The sequence below is a fragment of the Notolepis coatsorum genome, assembly GCF_963971535.1.
Source record: "Notolepis coatsorum genome assembly, chromosome: 1".
In the NCBI taxonomy this organism is placed as follows: domain Eukaryota; kingdom Metazoa; phylum Chordata; class Actinopteri; order Aulopiformes; family Paralepididae; genus Notolepis; species Notolepis coatsorum.
In genome coordinates, this window is record NC_140165.1 from 151356568 (window position 1) to 151380469 (window position 23902).

Genomic DNA, 23902 nt, shown 5'->3' on the forward strand with positions numbered 1-23902 from the left:
TGTAAACACAGGTGTCAGGTAGGACATTCCCAAGAAAATCATCCAGCACACAGGAAGTGATGCAATACCCCACAACAGCAGCAACAGCTATTTGGAATAAATGCAAGACTGACTCAGTAGTTACGTTAGCATGAATTTTCAAGATGGAAAGCAAGTCAATAGAGTACAAAAACAATGATCGCTGCACCCAGAAATTAGGATATTGTGGATTATCACGTTAAACGCAGCCACATTAGACTCTGAATGGACCTATCTAAAACCCACCCTCTTTTCTTGATCCTCCAATCACAACTGTTACTTAACACATTGGATGCCACGGACGCTTTTTGTTGTTAGTTTATGCCGACCCTTGAGTGCCCCCGACGCTATATAGCGTCTGTTTGCCTTTTTTTTTATTGGCGATTTGAATTCATATTTCATCAATCGAGCCTCGGGTTAGTGCTGCAGTCTCTCTGAGCTCAATTGGGAAGATATCGCCCCCTATCATCTCTCCCTGTGTAACTGCACCCCATTACTTTAGACTGATGCAGGGGGAGTGGTCAGTTTGCTCATTTTACTTTTCCATCAAGGCCAACTGAAGAGACCAAGTGATCGCCGGCCATCAGAACAGTGTGGATTATGTATTTACAGTACCAACACTGTAATCAATAAGCTTGACCGATATTTGGAATGGCGATCAGGAATTGGAATAATCTTTTTGGATAACATCTGATCTCAGGTAAGGAAGTTATTTGACCAGTCTTAGGATAATCAGACCTGTTTTCACGGAGATATAAGCTTTTCTATGCGTGTGTGTGTGCGCGGTGATCGCTGATGAGGAAATGAGAATATATTTTTCAGCCCGCCTCTATAGCGTGCATAAGTACACATATACTATCAATAATCTAACGTTTATTTGAAAACGATTCATAAATAGGCCAAAAAATTACAACGTTTTTGTGTATGCTAGAATATTCCAGTAAATGCCGTTTATCACGGAATCTATATATTTTCTTTGAAAACGAGGGCTTATAAAAATGCTATAAAACAAAAATGAACCGATAAAAAACGATCCGTTTCGACAATGTTGACTGCAAACAAGTCATTGATAAACGACAGGCAGATTAGACACATAGCCATACATAGGTATTTGACCGGCAAAATATGTTGAAGTCCGAATATTTAAATCTCTCCGGTCATAATGTCCGGTGAAAATAATTTCTCTAAGCACAATTTTATTATTTGAATTGTATTAAAATAGGCTAAAATTAAATAGCCTATGCGATGAACGAAACAATCATTACATTTGCTTCACTCTGATAAAGCGTGGATGGCGCCGCTCGGATGTGAATCTTTTTTTCTTTCTTTTTTTGAGCCTGCCTGGCCACCATAACGACAAACAGGTATACGAGCGAGAGAGAGAGATGGCCAAACAAGCTAAGCTTAACAAATATTTCATGAAACCAAGCACAAGCAGGTCTAATAATAATGACAACGAAGATGAGTCTTCTGAACTTGAAGTCACAGAGACCGCTGATGCCGTGGTGAAAGAAAACAGAAACAGAAATGTCGAGCGTTCAGGCCCGAGTGGAAAGTTTAATTCTCCTGGCTGAGGTGCGACATTATATCCACATTTTCCAGTTCACTGATCCAGCCGGGGTTACCACAGTTCATTCTGGAACCTCAGATCCCCGCTGATCATGGAGTTCTACAGTATCGCGTTGGATCAATACACGTATCGATTTTTTCGAATGGTGATCAGGAATTGGAATATACCAGTTGGATACCATCTGATGTCAGGTAAGGACTCTATGTTATCAGTGTTAGGATAATCAGAGTAAGTTTGATGAAGTTATAAGCTGTTTTGTGAAATGTCTTCTTTGGGTTTCACTGTAAAAGTCTGTGAGGAAATCAACGGAGCGATTATCCGTGCGCGGCCCGAATGTGCTTGCGTGCACGTATAATATTCATCATCTAGCGTTTATTTGAAAACGATTCATAAAAAGGCCGACGAATATCAACGTTGTGGAATATTCCACTAAAAGACGATTTTCATAGAATGCTCCAGAATGAGTTGTTTTTTTATCTGAAAACGGGGGCTTTTCTAAATGCTCTGAAACAGACACATAGCCATAATTTAAAACATAGATTAGGCGATATTAACGTTAACATTGGCGCCGATGGTGGCATTCAGCCGGTAAAAAGGAAAACCAGGCTGACCGGAATTTCTCGAATATGTCCGGGGATAGAAATCTTGCAGGACACCCAGACCGGCACGAATATGTTCTAACGGAAACGCTGCACAACGCTATCATTGAAGTGGGTGCTGGCATTCAACGGGGTTTCCAATGTTAAATGGCTGGCACTCAAACTGCATTATAAATGGCTTTTTTCAGTGTCTAGCATTGTATTATAGTAATAGTAGTTAGTATCAATGTGTCTCTAAATACTAGGGATGTCCCGATCACGTTTTTTTGCTCCCGATCCGATCCCGATCATGTGATTTTGAGTATCTACCGATACCGATATTTCCCGATCCGATCAAAATTAAATTATTATTATTCTTTTTTTTTATTCAACAAACATGACCATGTTCATGTCTTAAACTCATACTGAGGCCTTCGTTTTAGTTTTAAATTGCATACCGGTATAATCATTCATTTATTTATTATCACACAGAGCAGAAGAAATTTGCCAAAACAAACCAATAGTATCCAGCTGCAGAACGGCAGACCAGCCACACTCTCAGACCCAAACGCATTTCCTTTGATTTAATTATACATCAAATGATTTATGTCAAGGATTGCAATGCCTCGCTTGAATGAAGTTAACTTTTCACCTGGATAACGTCAACATTCAAGGTGAATGTATTGTGAGAAATTGGGATAAAAAAAAAATTATTTGGGTCTGAGAGTGTGGCTGGTCTGCCGTTCTGCAGCTGGATACTATTGGTTTGTTTTGGCAAAATTCTTCTGCTCTGTGTGACAATAAATAAATGGATGATATGCAATTTAAAACCAAAACTAAGGCCTCAGTATGAGTTTAAGACGTGAACATGGGCATGTTTGTTGAATAAAAAAAGTTAAAAAGAAATTAAATAAATGTCCCAATCTTAGGAAAATCACGTGATCCCTACTAAATACCATATTGCTCTCATTCAGGTCCGACCATTTCCTGCTTGATTTAATCAGGTCGTGCTGATTTGACTCGCAATGTGACGTCACGTTGCGAGGATGGAGCGGATAGTGATCCAATTGGCTCTGTGGTTGGAGCCAATGCCCGCCCACAACCTAGGCAGCCAACACAGCGATAGCAGAGCGAGTGGAAAACGTAGACAAACAGGGAGGCAGATGGTGAAACCAGACACCTCGACTGCACTCTGCGAGGGAGAGAGAGCAGCGTTTGTTTGTTTAGAGAGAGACGGAGCACTGAGAGAGAAGTCTCTCTCTCTCTCTCTCTCTCTCTCTCTCTCTCTCTCTCTCTCTCTCTGAATTTTTTTTAATAAAACCTTACAGAGGTGTTCCGTAGACTCACAGGAATTGTGTAAAGTTGCCCAAATAGTGCTAGGAATAGCAATGCATGTCCCATTTAAGCAAATAGCTTTGTTTACAAACGGTTACAACTATTGCTTACAAACAGCGACACCATAGACCTGTTATAGCAGAGTTTTTTTTTTTTTTTTTTTTTTATACCGCACGAACACACGCACGCACACGCACCCTGCTCATGCTCCAGCAGCTGGAGAGCCTCCACCCCGTTACTCCCAGACGGGCCGGCTCCCAGCTCCGACACAGATTCTCCCTCCAGATCCAGAGACGACACAGAGTTGGAGCGGTTGGATGGGCCTAAGAAAAATTACATTCCATCACTTATTACCAAGTAAACACTCAGTAGAGAGTCAGTGTATGATGTTATTGCCCAGCAGATGTTTTCAGATGTATTCAAATGTTCCCACGTGTCTCTTCATAGAAACAGACTGACCCTCGGAGATGCCCTCCAGGTTGTCACTGCAGAGGGAGAAGCGCAGGGTTTTGTCTGGTTTGCCATGCTGCTTGGTGTCGTCTGCTGGAGTGTCACCCTGAGCACTGTCAGTCATCTGCAGGGTCAACACCTACAGCAGAGAGGGAGACGCAGCGGTCAGTCTGCACCGTTGACATTAAACGGCTTTATTGTCACAGATTGTTTGAGTGGCATTTCCTTTTTGCCTTGCCATAACTCTTGTGGCTTGTTCCTCCTGGGTGAAAAGAGAACTGGGCGCAGAGTCTGGTTTAGGCGATTCACACATTTATAGCAAAACCTTTTTTTTATGCAAGGATATCCGCTTAGCCAGTTAACCCGTCTATTTAAATATTATTTTCTATTTCTATGCTCTGCTCTTGTTTTTAAGTATTTTCTCCGCCCCCTCTTTGGCACTTGTTTTGTGTTGTTGTAATTTATTGTGTGTTGACTGGTGAATGTACTGTTGCTGTTTACACATGTAACGTGTAACTGTGAATGTGACTTTACCCGTTTAAAAAAAGGCAAAAAATAAAAAATAAAAACGTATAAGGTGAAAGTGTAAACATTTTAAATAAAGTGAACACCTGAGACAGTAATAAGTGAATGAGCAAAGTCTATCTCTAGACCATGCCCTGCTTACTGCCAGAGTTAAGAAACAGCTGAGGCTAAATGAGAAGCTCTTGCTCTAAGAACCAGTGTGTTCTCAAGCACAAACCTCACACACAGAGACAGAGACAGAGACAGAGAGACAGAGAGACAGAGAGACAGAGAGACAGAGAGAGAGTCGGGAGGAATGGAGTGACTCGTATTTTTTTTTAAATTAGATTTTCTGTGCGTTTTTGGCCTTCCGTCCACATGATAATGTTATAATGTCCTATAAAATTATTCCCCCTTTTTCTTTAGGGTTACCAAGTAATGTACGTCCACTAAAAGTGCTTGTTTTGGCCCACTCTGCTCTAGCTCAAACAGAAGTCTCGCCTTGAAATCCTGTAAGGCGTGTGCGTTGCGATGCAGCTGAAAGACGTGTGTGTGTGTGTGTGTGTGTGTGTGTGTGTGTGTGTGTGTGTGTGTGTGTGTGTGTGTGTGTGTGTGTGTGTGTGTGTGTGTGTGTGTGTGTGTGTGTGTGTGTGTGTGTAAAACAAACAAGGATTCTAGGGACTGGAGTAACGTTACCACTAAATGTTTGTTGCGTATTTGGAATACAGCTATCTTAGGCTCGTGGGTCAACTCGTCCGAGCAAGACCTTAAAGTGAGGAAGGCACTTGCGTGGAGGGCTCTGAACGGCATGACCAGTGTGTGGAAATCCAACCTCCCCCGTCAAATCAAGCTCAACTTCTTTCATGAAACAGTTGAGTCTGTCCTTTTGTATGGCAGTGAATGCTGGACCTTGAAGCCCACCCTGCAGAAGTCCTTGGATGGGTGCTACACCAGAATGATGCGTGTGGTGCTCAACATCAACAGGGATGAGCATGTCACTAATGCAAACTTGTATGGGGGGGTGCTAAAGGTGAGCGATAAAGTGGCAGTCAGGAGAATGAGGCTGGCAGGTCACTGCCAGAGACACCATGAGATGCCAACCAGCAAACTTGTGCTGTGGGAACCAACACACGGGCATCAATCACGAGGAAGTCCCACGTTAACCTACGTGGACGTACTCAGGAGAGATGCGGGAACAGAAAGCACCGGTGAGCTAGCCAGATGCATGGAGGATCGGGATGACTGGAAGCACCGATGGACGACCTAGATAGATATAGATATCTTAGCGTTATCTAAAAAGTAGGGCTGTCCGTTTATCGCGTTAATTAGATTAATAAATTACACAGCAAATTATCGCGTTATGAAAATTAACTCAAAATTTTTTATAAATAAAAATAAAATATTATTATTTTTTTTATTTTTTTTATCTCATTCATTCCATAATAACGTAGAATACACATTTACAGACTTGGTCCATTTGTATGTTCTTTGTATCTGATTCTAGGGACATCTATGGATCTCAGGGAATGTATTCCCAGTGTCAGTGTTACTAGGCTTGAGTAAATTGTAATGAACCAAATGAGAATATCAATAAAGATTTTTTTATCTTTCACTGTGAATAACACCATGCTAAAATTGACCAGACCTGAAAAATCGAAGCAAATTAATAAATGGAAGATGATTAAATTAAACAGAATGTTTTGTAGATACAGTACTGAATTCTGCCATCCGGACAAATGCAATTTCAAATATGACTATTATATGATGTAGAATATCAGGCCTAAATGGTTATGCGATTAAAATGTGATTAATTAGATTAATAAATTACAAATCCTGTAATTAATTAGATACATTTTTTTTATCGCCTGACAGCACTACTAAAAAAATAAAAACAATCGTGTTTGTGTATTTCCAAATTGTGCCAACAAGAGGTGGCCTACTTTGCATAGCCTTCATAGAATATTGTTACAGACGGACACACTGAGGTCGTGGCTAACTTGTGCTACATGGTCCTGTAGTATTCTTGGTAAAGAATAGACGGACACCAGACTTAACGTAATAACACTTTACTGCTTATTGACATGGTAACGCAACCCCGTCCCGGGACCCCAGTGCACATGACACAGAATAGGCAATCTACTACACTCCTCCCCTTTTAGCCAATAACCCTACCACAATAAAAATGCAGCAACAAACAAATATACTAAAATTAACCAATGACATAAAACATGTCAACTCTACTGGCAACAATAAAATGCAGCATTTTCTTTACAATTAGAACAATAATAACCGTTGACATAAGAACGTGTCAACTCTACTAGGTTGAGGTAGACTGCTCAACCCAGTACAAATCCAGGGAGTTATACTGGATTATAAATCCAAACAATGTTCGGTATATTTCTGCCAGGACAGCCCAATCTCTGTTACATCACTAAAGGTCAAGCCTTTCAGGTAGTCTTCGTTGGCGTACAGGATTGCGTCTCTCAAGCTGGACCTCGGGTGGAGGGCCCGGTTGTATTGGTACGTCAGGCTCTTCCTCTTGACCACGTCTCCAGTCTGGAGCGAAGTCCTCTGGGTTGATACTGCTCTCCTTGTCTGTTTCCGCAGCACTGTTAGACCGCAACAGATGATCGACGTGAACACTGACCTGGCGATGACCCACCTGTACTGTATAGGTTAAAGGGCCTTTGCGATGTAGGATAACCCCCCGAGTTCCACAGGCGCTTGGGATGGCGGAAATCACGCACTTTCACCTTCTCCCCCTCACCGAAGTGTCCGACAGGCTTTGAGTGCTTGTCATAGGCCTTCTTCTGCTGCAGTTGATGCTTAACCAGTGTTCGAGAGGTCTGGCTTCAGTAGTGCCAGGCGAGTGCGGGGTTGGCGTCTCAGAAACAGTTCAGCTGGTGTACGTTCAGTCACTGTGTGGGGTGTGTTCCGGTAACTGAACAAAAAACGGGCGAGCCTCTGGTGAGTAGGCACAGACTGAACCTCCTGTTTAGTCCAAGCTTTCTTAAAAATGTGCACCGCCCTCTCCGCAGCTCCGTTTGAGGCTGGATGATATGGTGGTGACAGTGTGTGTCTCACCCCATTGTTTCTCAGGAATGTCTCAAACAGTGCTGAAGTGAATGGAGGGCCATTATCTGAGACCAGTTCCTTGGGAAGACTATAAGCCACGAACAGGTGTCTCAGTAGGTCGATGGTCTTTTCAGCTGTCATCAGTTGAGTAGGAAACACCTCCATCCACTTAGAGTGACAGTCTGTGATCACTAGGAAATGCCGTCTGTTTATCTCAGCGTAATCCACATGAATATGCTCCCATGGTGCAGTAGCCCAGGACCACGAATGGAGGGGTGCAGCCACAGGCTTGACTTACATACTGTTGTATATCCTGGTCGAGCCCAGGCCACCACAGGTAACTCCTAGCAAGAGCTTTCATACGAGTGATTCCTGGATGACCCTCATGTAGATCTGAGATCAATCTCTTTCTGAACTTGGGAGGCACCACCACTCTAGATCCCCAGAGTAAACATCCTTGATCAGTGGAGAGTTGATCTTTCTTATCTGTGTAGGGACGAAGGTTAGTGTCACTGACATATGCTGGCCAGCCGGCCAGTGTCAGGTCCATCACTTTGGACAGTACCGCATATATTGTGCGTGCGAACGTTGACATGAAAAAAGTGTTATTTTTTATTATCGGAGCTATCAATACTTTTATCGGGTTTATCGGGATGACGTCATAATTGCTGATATCGGCCCGATAATTATCATGCATCCCTAGTACCGGGTCCCACCTGGTTTCCTCTGCTATGTCCGAAGCAGAAAGGGGCAGCTCTTCAATGAGTGAGATTTGGAAAGCAGCTGCGTCGTCTTGACCATCCGAGTCGATTTTGCATGGTAGCCTCGATAAAGCATCTGCATTGGCATGGTCGCCTGATTTTCTGTACTCAATGTCATAGTCATAAGCCAACAGTATCAAAGCCCACCTTTGCATGCAGCGAGCCCCAGCCCCAACTCCATATGGAGAAGCATCGCACGCCAGTCTCAACTTCTTCTCAGGGTCGTAGTGTGCAAGCCACTTGCTCTGCAGTAGGTGCTGTTTGCATGTCTGAAAAGCCTCTTCACATTGTGAGGACCATGCCCATTTCATTTCAGCCTGCAGTAGCTGGTGAAGGGGATCCAGTCTCCCAGTTTGCTCATTACCTGGTCCAAAACGGCTATGTGTCCTTCCATCGTGGGGGCAGTCACCAGAATGTCGTCCAGAAAACAAACCATGTGATCTATGCCATGTAAGATCTGGTCCATTGTTCTCTGGAAGATCGCAGGGGCTGTTGAAATTCCATAGGCTAGACGATGGTACTTGTATAGCCCCTTGTGGGTATTGATGACTAGATACTGTTCTGACTCTGCGTCTAGCATCAACTGTTGATACGCAAACGACAGGTCAAGCTTACTGAAAACCTTACCCCCGGCCAGGGTGGTGAACAGGTCCTCGACATTTGGCAGTGGGTATTCTTCTTTTTGAATACAGTGATTTATTGTGACCTTGTAGTCCCCACATATCCTCACACTCCGGTCTTTCTTGGGAACAACTACAATAGGGGCAGCCCAGTCGCTCCTGTCCACTTTTGAGATGCTGCCATTCTTCTCTAGGCGTTCAAGTTCCTTCTCTACAGCTTCCTTTACAGCGTAGGGCACAGGGCGTGGCTTGTGGAAACTAGGCTTGGTCCCATATTTTTTTTTATCCACTTTTTCTCCTCCTGTTTTTCTCCCATCCCAATTTAGTCGTTATGCCAATTCCCCCCTCCCCTTCCTGGTCGTTGCTCGCATGTGCCCTCCACTGGTCGGTCTAGGGAGCCCTGAATTCTATCAGATGCTTCCTCCGAGACATAGGAGACAGCCAGCAGCATCTTTTCACCTGCCAGCGCGGACTCTCATTGGTGAGGTGTAACGTGTGGGAGGTCACACTACCCTCACCATCTCCCTCCCTCGCTGTGCAGGCGCCCTGACCGACCTGTAGGAGTCGCTGTTTACAACGACCAGAATACCACCCCACCGGCTTCCCTCCCGCTGACTCTGCCAATTGAGCCAGTATGATGGCCGGCCAAGCCGGAGGCAACGCTGACAGCCGGATTCGATACCAGTGTCTCTCGCGTTGGTGACGAGCGCTTAGTCCGCTGCGCCACCCAGCCGCCCTGGTCCCATCTTTAACTCTGACCGTTGCTCGGAAACCCTGCATCTTTCCATAGCCATCTTTGAACAGCTCTTTGTGTTTCTCTAGCTGGGCTGCCAGTGTAGGTGGACTCACATGCTTGTCTCCTTTCAGACTGAAGACTTCTCCCCAATTCAGCTTTATCTGTTTCAGCCAGTTACGGCCAAGCAAGGCCGTCTTCTCACCTTTCACTATGCGCAGGGGTAGCATCCACTCTCTTCCTTTATACTTGACAAGTTGACTGGCACCTGTATTTGCCCTAACACAGGAATCCTGTCCCCCGTATATGAAGAGAGACTGACAGCTGCTGGCTGGAGAGGCCACTGTTTCAGACTCTCTGTAGACCGGCTCAGGAACTATAGTGACTGAAGCACCCGTGTCTACCTGCATACTCAATGCTTTTCCAGCTAACTCAATTTCCACATAGATTCCATCTTTGTGTTCTTCAGCTGTGTACATGGTGAATAGATTGACTATCTCAATTTCACCTTCCTCCAACACATTGTGAGCACTTCCTGTGTGTCTTGCACTTTTACACACCCTCTGCACGTGCCCTGTCTTTCCACACCTGTGGCACTTCTCATTTATGAATCTACAGTCACTCTGCCGGTGATTCTCATTTCCACACCGGTAACAACTTTGCTTTGCCCTGGCCGATGTGTACTGTGTCTTTGCATTTCCTTGAGAGCGGAACTGAGTCTTTGGTGCACGTTTCGCACTTGAGTTATGTACCTTGTGAACCTTCTGACGTTCTGAGTGCTCCGACAGTTCCATGGTGTCCTTGTGGGCAAGTTCGAGTCCAAGGGCAAATTCACAGGCTCTCTTGAACGTCAGAACCTTTTCCGTCAGAAGCCGTCTGTGATATGCTTCACCTGTGAGACCACACACAAACCCATCTCGGAGAGTATCATCCAAAAACTGGCCAAACTCACATGAACTTGCCAACCGTCTCAAAGCCAGGATGTAGTCTGCCACCGCTTCCCCTTGGGTCTGATGACGTCTATAGAATCTGAAGCGTTCAGCGATTAAAATGGGTTTAGGCTTGAAATGGGCTGATAATGCCCCAGTGAGCTCAGTATAAGTCTTGGCTACACACATTTATCAGGTTCTATGAGATTATTTAGTAATCTATATTCCGTTGGACCCAAAATACTGAGAAAAACATTAGCTTTCTTTTCCGCTTTAATATCATTGGCAGCCAGCCAACGCTCAAAACGTTCCAGATAAGACTCAAAATCTTCCTTTGCTGGATCAAACTCTGGTACCCGTCCAATAGTAGCTATTGTCCTTATTTATTTTCTAAGCAGAACGACTTACTCTGGTCGTAGTCATGTTCATGTCAGTGTTTTGAAAAAGTTTTTACGGTTAATAGCGTCTCTTGCTAGCAGCACTTTCACTTTCCTCGTCAAAACGGTAACCTTTTTTCTTTCTTTTTTCTTCAAGTTCACTTCACGTTCACTTTCCAAAAAATGCCTGTTAATAATATCCCATCCTCGTCACCACTGTAGTATTCTTGGTAAAGAATAGACGGACACCGGACTTAACGTAATAACACTTTACTGCTTATTGACATGGTAACGGAACCCCGTCCCGGGACCCCAGTGCACATGACACAGAATAGGCAGAATCTACTACAGGTCCCAGACAGCCGAGACAACCTGGCTGTACTAAAAAAAATTATTCTCAGGAAATCGGCCGTTCCATGAGTGGAGAGAGCTGCTGCAGTGCAGACTGAGTGGAGGTAATGTAACATTAATTATTACAAATGGCAACTGTGACTTTCTTTTTTCCATAGTAATGTCAATTTAGCAATACAATTTAAAAAGGTATAGCCCTACAAAGAAGGGGAACTTCTCCATAGACAAATAGAGCTGGCAGAGGATGGTATAAGGATGTACAGTGAAAGGCAGTGAAAGGGTTAATGACAGCGGATAGGCAGCTCTTAAAATAACCGTTATGAACATTCCTACATTCAATATATAAACATCATAGGGCTGGGCGATTAATCGATTTTTCGATTAATTCGAATTAATGATCTAGGATGATTTTGAAAAAATATCAATAAAAAAAATCACCTTTTATTTTACAAAATATTATGTTTGGTGAAAGTTAGATTTGCACTTTATTAATCCCAATAGGGCAATTCATTCTTGTTTGATGATCAAGAGGCACATTTTATTTGTTTTAAGTGAAGTTTGGTGAAAAAGCAATTATTGCACTATTAATCCCAATAGGGACATTCATCTTTGTTTGATCAAGAGTAACCTTTTATATATATATATATATTATTATTTAGATTTTTTTTAAGTGAAGATTGGTGAAAGTTAGGTTTGCACTTCAATCCCAATAGGGAAATTCATCTTGGTTTGATAATTTTTTTGTGTCAAATAAAAACAAAGGTTATTTGAATGATTTCCTAGGCGTTTCTAGTTTAAGAGAAAAAAATCGATTAAAATCGGAAATCGGATTTAAAAAAAAATAAGAAATTTTATTTTTAGGCCATATCGCCCAGCCCTAAAACATCACAAAAACAGCACCCTTTTAAAATGTTGTCGTTCCTGAAATCACCTCATCATTAGACCTTTTTTTCTCTCCGCAAAACAACTTGATGACATCATCTGCTCTTTCCAGCGGCTCCGATAATTCCAACGTCATTACCTCGTTCTCTGACATCATCCCGGGCACCGTCTGGGGACTGGTTCCTAGTGAGATCACCAGCACCTCCTCAGGCAGCACCTCCTGAAGGGACTCCTGGGAGCTGGCCTCTGTCTCCCCCTCCTGGGCTATGTTGGTACGGCTACGGCTGCGGGCTGCTGCTGGAAGAACAAGGGAGATGTTGGAACGCAGTGTTACTTTCTCATCCTTTACATTTCAAAATGCTAGATATGTACATTGGAGCAGTAGAAGCAAAAACAGCTACTAGAAGTACAGGGGAATACCAATCAATTTAAGAATTTACGTTATTGACGTGGTGAAGGGAAGACACCATCAGTATTTGGAAACGAACACCTCTATCCTCCAAGTAAAAAAACTGTGACCCAAAAAATGTATCTGTGATGTGATAGTAGTGACGTACAACCTGAAAGAGCTCAATAGACGATGAATGACTTGGTGGACTTATACAATGTTTGTCTGTACTTCTACATCCAAGTGAACCCAGAAATGGTAACCTGATCAATGGATTTCCTATTCCTTCTCAGTGAAGCTATACAGTGGTGTGACATCCCAGATTGGTGGGTAGAACAAACTCTGCTCTCCTCTTGTTCCCATGAGAGAGTAATTGTGAATTCTTACAAATAAATAAATCTTTCCGTTGGCACAGGAATAACATTTCAATGCTGAAATTCAATGGTATTCATTAGGGATGTTCGATATTGGCTTTTTTACCAATTCCGATATAAACAGATATTGTCCAACTCTTAATTTCCGATACCGATATCAACCGATACCGATACTTTTGACAATAAATTAAATCAGAATTTGTTCTTACTTGCTTGCCTGGCTAAATAAAGGTTAAAAAAAATGATAGATATTTTCCGATATCACATTTTAATGCCAATATCGGCCGATAATATCGGTAGGCCGATAATATCGGACATCCCTAATTCTCATTTAATAATGCACAAGTTCATCTGGACACATATACACACAGCAGCGTAAAGACATCTCTGCTCATTAGGCGTAATTCCTCTACCACTCCAACTGAGAGCCTATAGTCTAAATCTGTCATGGAACATAAAATGCTGTTTAACAGTGTGAAGATGCACAGTTCAGAGTTGAAGTCAGTGTCATTTACACTGCAATCTGTACAGAATGAAAAACCGCATTGACCTGCTCCCAGGCCGTTTCAGGGATCTCACACACACACACCACACACACACACACACACACGTACATGCCACGTGCACGCCGAGCACAGTGAAGCACTCACCACAAGCAGCACATGACGGTCGGTGCATACCATTCCAATGATTGCTGCTCAGGTGGATGATTCTAGGCTAACATTCTGCTACTAAGAAGGTTGCTACTCTGCATGGTTATAATGTACTGTACTACTGAGGCTTAATCTACAGGGTTTAGTCAAATATACAGGAAACACCAACCATACAGCCCTGTCACAGTGAAGGGTTCTGGTGGTTGGAGTTCAACGCCTGACATTGAACTTTTCTATTACTCTTGAGATCTAAGGGAATTCTAAAGCAACAATTGATCATGAACAAGGTGTGCCAGAACAAACTTTATTTGTCAGAGGGAAGCAACAGTTGTGTTTGGAAGATCAAGAAAAGAGGTGAAGGCGGGGTTTGAGACAAATTACTGGTCACATAAGGTCACAGAGGCCATGATGACACATGTCTATGATAAATGCTGGGGCCTTCTCAATACCCCCAACTGAGCATTTAGAGGAGATTCTGAAATGGTATCCGAGGTCTTCATAAAGCTGGAAGGCCCAGGCTCAAAATGATTGTTGGTGATTAGGCCTTGCCCTAAATCAGCCTCAGATCACAACCCTACCTAGATCATAGTAGTAGCCAACATTGAGGCAAGTCTTTACATCAATGTCCTTAGTCTCCCAAGGGACCAGACACCATGGCAGAGGATTGGGTTTCCTTGATTTTGACCATATCTTGTACATCGACCAGCGTAAGCAAAATAAGTAACACTTTGTTTTCACACTACCTTGAAATGAATAACCATATTCCGCTGGATGAGGAAACAAAACATTGAAATGAGAGTATGTTAAAAACATGTATTCCCTAAACTGGCCGAAGCAGGGTGGAAAGGGGAAAAAAGCAGGCATGGACAGGCGCATGGCCGGCTAGCAGCAGTGAGGTGGGGTGACTTTAGTATAGCTTAGCATGGGGCTGATGACGGATGAGCGTTATCGAGCACGTCATAACTGGGTGAAACACACAAGACACACTGCTAAAGTTCTCTACCAGCCTGGGTGAGGCAGGCTACCCACCAAAAGGGGTTACTAATGGAATATGAGCAGACAGGGTGGTCGTGGTGGAGTCCCAGGATGTAATAGCTGCTAAGTGTTGTCCTGGTCAACGGCAGCACAGGAGGAAGAGGAGGAAGAAGTGGGTTGAAGGGTTTTAAGATAAGAATACAAATCATGTCTTTATAATTCTGTATAATATGATGGTATATTGCGAGTCACGATCTCTAGTATGGAAATGTCACATTTCAGAGAAGCAAGTCGAAGCGGTTCGTTTCTAATAGAGGGGGCGTTGCTACAGAATCGTTTGTCTTGGAAATGCTAATGAAGAGTAGGCTATGCATCTTTCCATCCATTCCAATTAAAGTGAGTTCATTTATATTTGGTAATTTAATTGGTTGTCATTTCTGTAATTGAGCTCCAATCCAGGCAGTGCTAATTATCTTTATAACAAGCTGAGAAGAAGCTCATTAGCTTCCCACAAAAAAACAAGGGCCTTTCAATAGCTATCATCTCGACACACATTGTTTGTTTGTTTTCTTGTTAAGAGAGAATATGAAAATACAGATCCAGTTTCCAGTTCAAAAATTCTGGTATTCATAAAAGGTTAATTGGCCTCATGGTCGGGAAATTACAGGGACTTGGCGTCATATATCCAAGCAAATCAATAATGTATTCTACGTCGGAAGGCAGGGGACTGCAGGTGTATAATAACAATAGCGGAGGCTTCGGAGGTAGATACCTATGGGGAGCCGGTTCTTCTTGTTGGCAGGGGTAGTCGCTGGGGACAGCTGGGGGGTGTTGGAGGGTGTTAGCTCCAGACTGTTGCTCTTCACCGTGCGAGACTGGGGCACGGTGGCCAGCAGGGTCTCCAGGGCCATGTGCTCCTCCTCCCGGAGGTGGTCCCCTGCCATCACACTCCGCACAAAGTCCACCTGAGCAGGATAACAGAAGACACATTTTCAAAGATCTTTAGTAAAAAGAAAAAGAACTGCATTTTCAGTCCTTCATAGAGTCTACAACAGTGGTCACCAACCTTTTTAAGCAAAATAATTTTTTTTTTTTTTTTTTTTGGTGAAGGCAAGATCTACCTATTGAAGCGTTGAGAGAAAAAGACAGCCAAGATTGTACTTTAAACTAAATGACTTTTATTTGCCTGTATTCTAATTACATGCAAAGCTTTGGTCCAACATTAAAACGTCAAAGTAGAACTGTAATACCGGTATGTACTTTCTCAGTCAGTGTTAAGTGCAGTCATCTTATGCAGCATCACTTTTCACATCAAAACAAAAGTAGAACTGTAATGTGGACCTTCTCCTATTAACATTGCCAAACATATTTACAATTAGCATTTTATAAAGTAGAACTGTAATATGTACTTTCTCAGTCAGTGCTAAGTGCAGACATCTTATGCAGCATCACTTTTCACATCAAAACAAAAGTAGAACTGTAATGTGGACTCTCATATTATTAACATTATAAAATGCTAATTGTAAATATGTTTGTCAAAGTAGAACTGTAATGTGTACTTTCTCAGTCAGTGCTAAGTGCAGTCCTCTTACGCAGCATCACTTTTCACATCAAAACAAAAGTAGAACTGTAATGTGGACTCTCAGGGAAAGATCTACAGGGAAAGTCTCAAAGATCTACCAGTCGATCGTGATCGACAGGTTGGTGACCACTGGTCTACAACAAGTATGTCACACATGTGCAAAGCAAGTTTCAAGTCACTCTGTTTAGACTCAAGCAAGTCAGGCAGAGTCACTACTTAACAGCAAGCAAGACAGGATAAGTCACCATGAAAGAAGAGACAGAGGGATATAATGGCAACAAGCCATGTCATGAAAACACTGCACCCATTAGTTAGTCTCTACTAATAGGGATGGTATCGTTAAGGATTTTATAAATACCTATACCATTGCTGAGTGCCGATACTGCTTATCCATACCAATACAATACAAACCAATTGGTATAGATCAGGGGTCGGCAATAGGCGGCCCGCGGGCCGAAATGGGCCCGCCAGCAATAATTTCTGGCCCGTCAGTTTATTTTGAGAACATGATATTTATTTTACGCGCAGGAAATATTCACTCGTGACGCCAGAGTGTCTTTGTGAAGCTGTATCTATCTATTCATCATATCTATGTCTGTCACTATAGCCAATTGAAATGCTAGAAATGGTCACGTGGACTGGGAGAACCAGGCCGCATGTATATTTTCCCTAACGCACTTTCACTTCCGCGTTTGGGATGCGATCATGCGCGCAACTAACGTTAACAAAACAAACGTCTTTGGATAGCTTCTTTGCAGCGGGGAAATACCAACTGAGGAGCCAGAAGAGAAGCCTACGACCTCCAAGACACATAAAGCTTCTTTTAATAAACAGGAGTCATAATTAAAATACGGGTTTATTGCAACAGGTGACTCTCGCGTGTTGACATGGCAACACGAGGCAATGAAGCAACTGTGTTCAAGTTGGCAGAAGATTCATTCAACGCGAGTGGACATTTGACATGTTTCAAACATTAGCAGGGATTTTGGAGGACCCGAAACAGAAACAATAATAAGCCCAGGGCAGGGCTGCATTATGGTGAGTTGTGTTTTAATAATAATAATACATTCTATTTATAATACACGCGCCGCGGTGCTGCAAATCAAATGCCCACCCTACTGATCTGTTCATGTGTTATAATAATAATAATAATAATAATAATAATAATAATAATAATAATAATACATTCGATTTATAATGCGAGCACCTGCATTAAATTCAAATGACTGATCTGTTCATGTGTTATGCACCCGAGAGGCACTTTATAATAGAAAAAAGACAGTGCAAACATGTATATGTCGGCGTCGCTTACAGTTTATTATGCCACCTATGCAGCTCGTTTATTTTGACAGAGTTAAATTTTTTTCACTATCATTATATTTAATTAGCCTGGCCCGCCATTCAATGGCTTGGGGGAAAATTGGCCCGTGAGCAAACCTAATTGCCGACCCCTGGTATAGATGATCATGTAAATGTCTGGTAGTTGTTGAACATTTTCTGTTGGTTTTCACTAACTTAATAGGAACATGACTGTAATATAGTATGTCCACATATTACTAGTTTTTGCTACCTTTGTGAGCTACAGTTGTGTTTTTCTGTTCAACCTCCTTCCTAAAAATATAGGCTTCTCTGGTTACATTTAGGGATGCTCGATATTGGCTTTTTTACCGATACCGATATACCGATATTGTCCAACTCTTCATTTCCGATACCGATATCGACCGATACCGATATATGCAGGGCCCCCCCCCCCCCCCCCCCCAAAAACGGAATAATTTCAGGTAATTAACATTACATATCTCTTGTTGTGGAATTAACACAACATTATGCATACTTTTGACAATAAAAAAAATCAGAATATGTTCTTACTTGCTTGCCTGGGTAAATAAAGATTAAATAAATGTTTTTTAAATTTGAAAACGGACACAGATAATTTCCGATATCACATCTTAATGCCAATATCGGCCGATAATATCGGACATCCCTAGTTACATTAGGTACCATAATAGTTTGGTATTGGTATTAATTTGTCATTTGGTTGTCATGTTTCCTTTATATTAGGCCTTCCATTAACTCATTGACCGCCACGCTTAACACTTTCAGAGCCATTAGGGGGTGTCGTACTTACCTGGCTGAATGCCAGCACCCACTTCAATGGGTGTCGGGGGGGGGGGGGGGGCATAGTTTCGGCGGATCGACCCGGGAGAGGGGGGGTCTTGCGTGTTGCGGGGTCGGTGGTGGGGTCTTGTGTGTTGTGGGGTCGATGTACGGGGGTGGGGTTATTTGTGACATAGGAGGTAACGGGCTTGGCTCGGTGGGGGGGAGCCTGCACTCTCCTCTACTGGGCCTGGCCCAATCAATTCAAGGGACCCGTGTCGCAGGTGCCCGGCTCCGTGTATAGCGGTCCTGGGATATGGGGGAGTCCTATTAGTGGTCCTGGGATATGGGGGTGTTCTGATTCTTGGAGAGGATGGCGGGAAGGAGGTGTTCCTCTTGGGGTGGTCAGAGCGGCTGAGCTTTGCCCAGGGGGGTCTTGTGTGTTGTGGGGTCAGTGTGCGTGGGGTGGGGTTCTTCGTGACATGGGAGGTAGCGTGCTTGGCTTCGTGTGGGGGGGGGGCAGGCCCTCTCCTCTATTGGGCCTGGCCCAATCAATTCAAGGGACATCGAACTTCGATACGATACCTTGAAAAGTATCGATATTCGATATAGGGCTAAAAACTTTATCGCGATAAAATAAAATAATTTTCATATCACTCGATATCGATAATTATCGTCGATATAATTTCTAATTACATTTTTTTTTTACACATTTAGCTTTTGTTGCTGGTTGATTCTCCTCAGCTTCTCTCTGGTACTATAAAAGAAGATACATATAACACTTTAAAAACCCTTTGTTTCTCTTTAGATCAAATCAAACCACCCCTCTTAAAAACAAAAACCTGTGTTTAACCTAGCCATCTATAAAACATCCTGATAAAACTGTGACAAATGTCCTACTCCCCTAAAGAAAGAAATACATAGCAAACATGACTCAGTTATGCAATAGTGCTGCTGCTTTTTATTTGGTTAAAATCTTTTAGTTAATAAGACTAAAAGACTACAATATGACTACAACAATTTCATGACGGCTTCCGGTTTCCGGTTTGCGGAGCTATGCTCAGAGCATTAACGTTACATTTTCAACAAGATTGCTGCTAATTAAACACTTCATGGAAACGGGGTAATGCTAACGTTATGTCGAGTTCATACGTGTAGTGTAGTATGAACTCGACATAACGTTACTACGTTTCCATGAAGTAATTATAAGGTGGCCAGCTAGCTAGCATAAGCTAACGGAAGAATGATTAGCTAACGTTAGCTAATAGCTGTAACGTTACTAACAACGAATCAGCTGTTGATATTATGAGCCATTAGTAGACAACCATAAACTAAAGTTAATGGTTTAATGTTTAATGCTTTGTTGACAAGAAGACACTGAAGACGGGTCTCTGAGGGGGAGGAGGGGCAAGCGTGCTCTGCAGCAGCGTGTCTGTCAACAACTTGCGGTAGAAGACTGCGAGCAAGCCAGCTGGTATCGATACTGCAGAAAGTATCGATATTGCGGGAAATGAGTATCGAAACCGTTTTAAATATTCAGAATCGATATGTATTGATTTTTCAATATTTTTGACAACACTAATCTCTTGGGATGGATGGCGGGAGGGGGGGGGGTCCCTCTTATGGGGGTCTGGGCTGCTGAACACAGCCTTAGCATAGGGATTCAAGGGACCCATGTCATTGTACTGTTATATGTTTGATGTCGTTTAAAGTGTTGTCTAAATGTTGTACGTCTATAAGTGTCAATAAAAATTTAAGTAAATTTCTTTTTTATAAATACATATCAGATCAACGATCAAATTTATATATAATGTTCTTACCTTGTATCTGATGTAATGCAAAAGAAATAATCCAATTATCTGATTGCCATTTGAAGTACTGGGCGCGGAGGACCGTGCCACGTTCAACAGCATTGCATATGAGGGGGGGGGGGGGGGGGGGGCAGCGTCACAGATGTATCGTTGAAATCAGGTTAGCTCGCCTGATTATTTAAACCACGCCCGCACGGCTTGGATCGTCCCAGAAAAAAACCTATACCATTCCCAGTGGAGTGCAATACCAGCCGGAAGGCGTAGGGGCCGGTATTTGCCCTTTTGCGAGCTCAGACCCATTCCCAACGATAACATCAGGCTGGATGGATGAAAATGAATAGATATCGCTAATAAAAGAAATAACGATTAAAACCCGACTATACTCGTGATTGGCGCTGAACGGTCGGCGAGTTAACCGGACTATCATCGGGTCTGGCCTCCAATGAGTTAATACACTTTGTATAGCACTTGTACTTTTTTTGTATAGCACTTTTCATAAAGAAATTGCAGTTCAATGTGCTTCACAGCAGTAAAAAATACAGGCATAAGCGAGCAGAAAAAAGATAGAGAGGTAGCAAGGTAAGGTAAATCACAGTTTTTCACATTAGGATCTAACATCCCAATGTCTGTTTACGGTTTCATTCAGTAATACAAATTATAAAATAGAATAGACAGAGTAAAAAAGTGTGATCAAAGTTAAAATCTAAATATACTAGGGATGCTCGATATTGGCTTTTTTACCGATACCGATATAGTCCAACTCTTAATTTTACGATACCGATATTAACCGATACCGATATATGCAGGTTCCCCCCCCCCCCCCCCAAAAAACTGAATAATTTCAGGTAATTAACATTACATATCTCTTGTCATGTAATTAACACAACATTATGCATACTTTGACAATAAATAAAATAATAATTTGTTCTTACTTGCTTGCCTGGGTAAATAAAGCTTAAATAAATGTAAAAAAAATATATATATATAATTTCTTTTTTACCGATATTTTCCGATATCACATTTTTATGCCAATATGGGTAGGCCGATAATATCGGACATACCTAAAATATACAACAACATTTACAACAGAGCATCGCTCATAATACTTAATAGAACAACAGAGCAGTGCATCGCTTTTAACACTTTGAATGCCACCCACGAGTTTTCTCGTGTTATTACCCCCCGGGTTGAATGCCCACTCACGAGAATATTCGTTTTATTTGTTTATTTTATTTTATTAGCGATCTGAAATCATATTGCATCAAGCGAGCCTACCGTTTGAGATCCAGTCACCCGAGGCGTTCAGATGTGAAAAAAGCGCCCCCTATCGTCTCCCAGATGGTAAATCACCCTTTTGGATTGGACTCAATGAAAGTGAATGGGAGAAAGGATTTCCGACTCCACATTTTACGTCTCACTCACGCAGCCGGCATCGACCGGCATCACTCCGGAGCCTGAAGAGCAGCGGGATTATGTGTTCTACTGTATACACGGTTGATCAATACAATGATCGATTTTTTCGAATGGTGATCAGGAATTGGAATAATCCATTTGGATACAATCTGATCTCAGGTAAGGAATCTATGTTATCAGTCTTAGGATAATCAGACTCGTTTTCACGGATATATAAGCGTTTCCCCTATATGTGATAATGATATGGCTGTTTTGACTGTAAAAGCCATCAGGAAATAAGAGCAGCGATTATCAGCGCGCGGCACGAGCGTGCGTGCGCACACATATACTATCGATTATCTAGCGTTTATTTGAAAACGATTCATAAATAGGCCGACAAATGACAACGTTCTAGAATATTCCAGTAAAAGGCGATCATCATAGAATGGGTTGTTTTTTCCGCAAAAACTAGTGATTTTCAAAATGCTATCAAACGGAAATGAAGCGATAAAAAAACAATCTGCTTTGACAATGTTGACTGGAAAATGAGTCTTTGATAAGCGACGGGCAGATTAGACACATAGCCATAATTTAAAACATAGATTAGGCTATATTAACGTTAACATTGGAGTGGATTTGGGCATTCAAGGGGGTAAAAAGGAAAACACGGACTGGCTCTCAAAGTGTTAATACTTTGAGTTTATTTAGAAAGTTCTAACATAAAACAGAGCAGTTCACTCTTAACACTGAGCCACCAGGGGGTGTCGTAATCTTTTTGGAGAACATATTCTGAGGTAAGGAATCTATTTTACGAGTCTTAGGATAATCAGACCTGTTTTCACGGAGATATAAGCTTTTCCCCTATATGTGATATGGCTGTTTGACTGTGCGAGCGATCAGGAACTAAGAATCGAGGGCTTTTCAAAATGCTATAAAACTGAAATGAACCGATAAAAAAACAATCCGCTTCGAGAATTTTGACTGGAAAATGAGTCATTGATAAGCAACGGGCAGATTAGACACATAGCCATAATTTAAAACATAGATTAGGCGATATTAATGCTAACATTGAAGTGGATGGTGGGCATTCAAGCACTAAATGTGCGCCACCTGCTGGGCACTGAAAGTGTTAAGGGGATGCAGACCAGAGAAAGACTTTCATCTTGTTTACATCAGGGTCCCCCATTTTCAATTCATAATGAATTTTAAGTAAGGGTGCAACTTGCTCCGTGCAATCCATTCTTTGTGGATCTAACCCTTTGAGTTTCTTTACAAAATTCAGTCCTAAATTACCTTATAGAACAACAGAGCAGTGCATCACTCAACTTTTGAGTTTCTTTACAAAGTTCAGTTTTAAATTACAACAGCTCTTAAAATTACAGTGCATAAGAGGTAGTGAGATAAAATGTGCATAGAACTGACACATGAATTTGATAGGAAGTGTATAAAAGTAGGCAGAATAAGAATAGTGCAGGTAAAGTACAATTTGTGTCACGATATCCCTGATGTTTCATTTAAATGCCTGAGCAAAGAGAGGTTTTAAGCTGTCTTTTGAAGATATCTAGTGAGTTGGCTTCCCTGATGTGTTTGAGTGTTGGCGATGTAGCTAGGTCCCTGTCCATTTAGAGCTTTGTATGTAAGGAGAAGGACCTTGAAGTAAATTCTAAATGTTACAGGAAGCCAGTGTAAAGTAGCCATTGACAATTTTCAACATAAAGGATAGTGGGTCACGTTGTAAATAGAGAGTTAAAATTACTGATATCATGGGTGATAATCATGGCAGTTTTTAAATCTTTATCCAGCACCCTTTGAATGCAGAGATTACAGTATTATCTACTTGCAACAGTTTTCCACTTTGTAACTATTTACTAGTGCAGTGCCCGTTCAAAAAACATGGCTGCTCGGTGGTGTGCACTGCATGCCCATTTGGACCTGGCCAAGTGCTCGGCCCCCGGAAGTGCCGTTTGCTGTTTGCTGTGCCGCATGCCCGCATTCAAAGTGCACTCCGCTGGGTCCTCAACAATACACCTGGCAAGTGTGAAGTTCATCGGATTAACGCTTCGAGATAATTATGCGTAAAATGTATTGTTATAGTGCCACCATCTGGTCAAATGACACCAAATGCACTGCATTTCCTTGGGCCTCAGCAATACACCGGTCAAGTATGAAGTCCATTGGATAAACATCTTTGTTATAGCGCCAAGTGGTACAAAAGACACTGCAGCTTAATTTATTAATCGCAGAGGCCATAAAGAAGGTTCACAGCCATGCCGTTCACCTCCTGAAAAATGTCATTATGTGCCGAGCACCGGAGAGGCCACGGAGGTAATGATTGGGCTTGAGAACAACCAGGCAGGACTTCCTGTGTAATCACACAACCTAGAATCTGTTTCATCAACGAAACATATCACTGGAGGCTGGGAAGGCAAATTAACATTACCACCACT

General features: G+C 42.3%; 1 protein-coding gene across 3 annotated transcripts in view; it reads right to left on the reverse strand.

Moving 5' to 3' along the window:
- gapvd1 (GTPase activating protein and VPS9 domains 1) overlaps positions 1-23902 on the reverse strand; it is a 136426-nt gene that overhangs the window by 26371 nt on the left and 86153 nt on the right. For 2 of the 3 annotated variants that reach the window (XM_084327272.1, XM_084327271.1), the window contains exons 8-11: positions 15346-15538; positions 12323-12480; positions 3961-4090; positions 3699-3824 (exon numbers count right to left, since the gene is read on the reverse strand). In XM_084327272.1, coding sequence (XP_084183398.1) covers positions 3699-3824; positions 3961-4090; positions 12323-12480; positions 15346-15538 — 607 coding nt within the window. The remainder of the gene's footprint in view (positions 1-3698; positions 3825-3960; positions 4091-12322; positions 12481-15345; positions 15539-23902) is intronic. The other variant, XM_084327273.1, reaches the window with a different exon arrangement.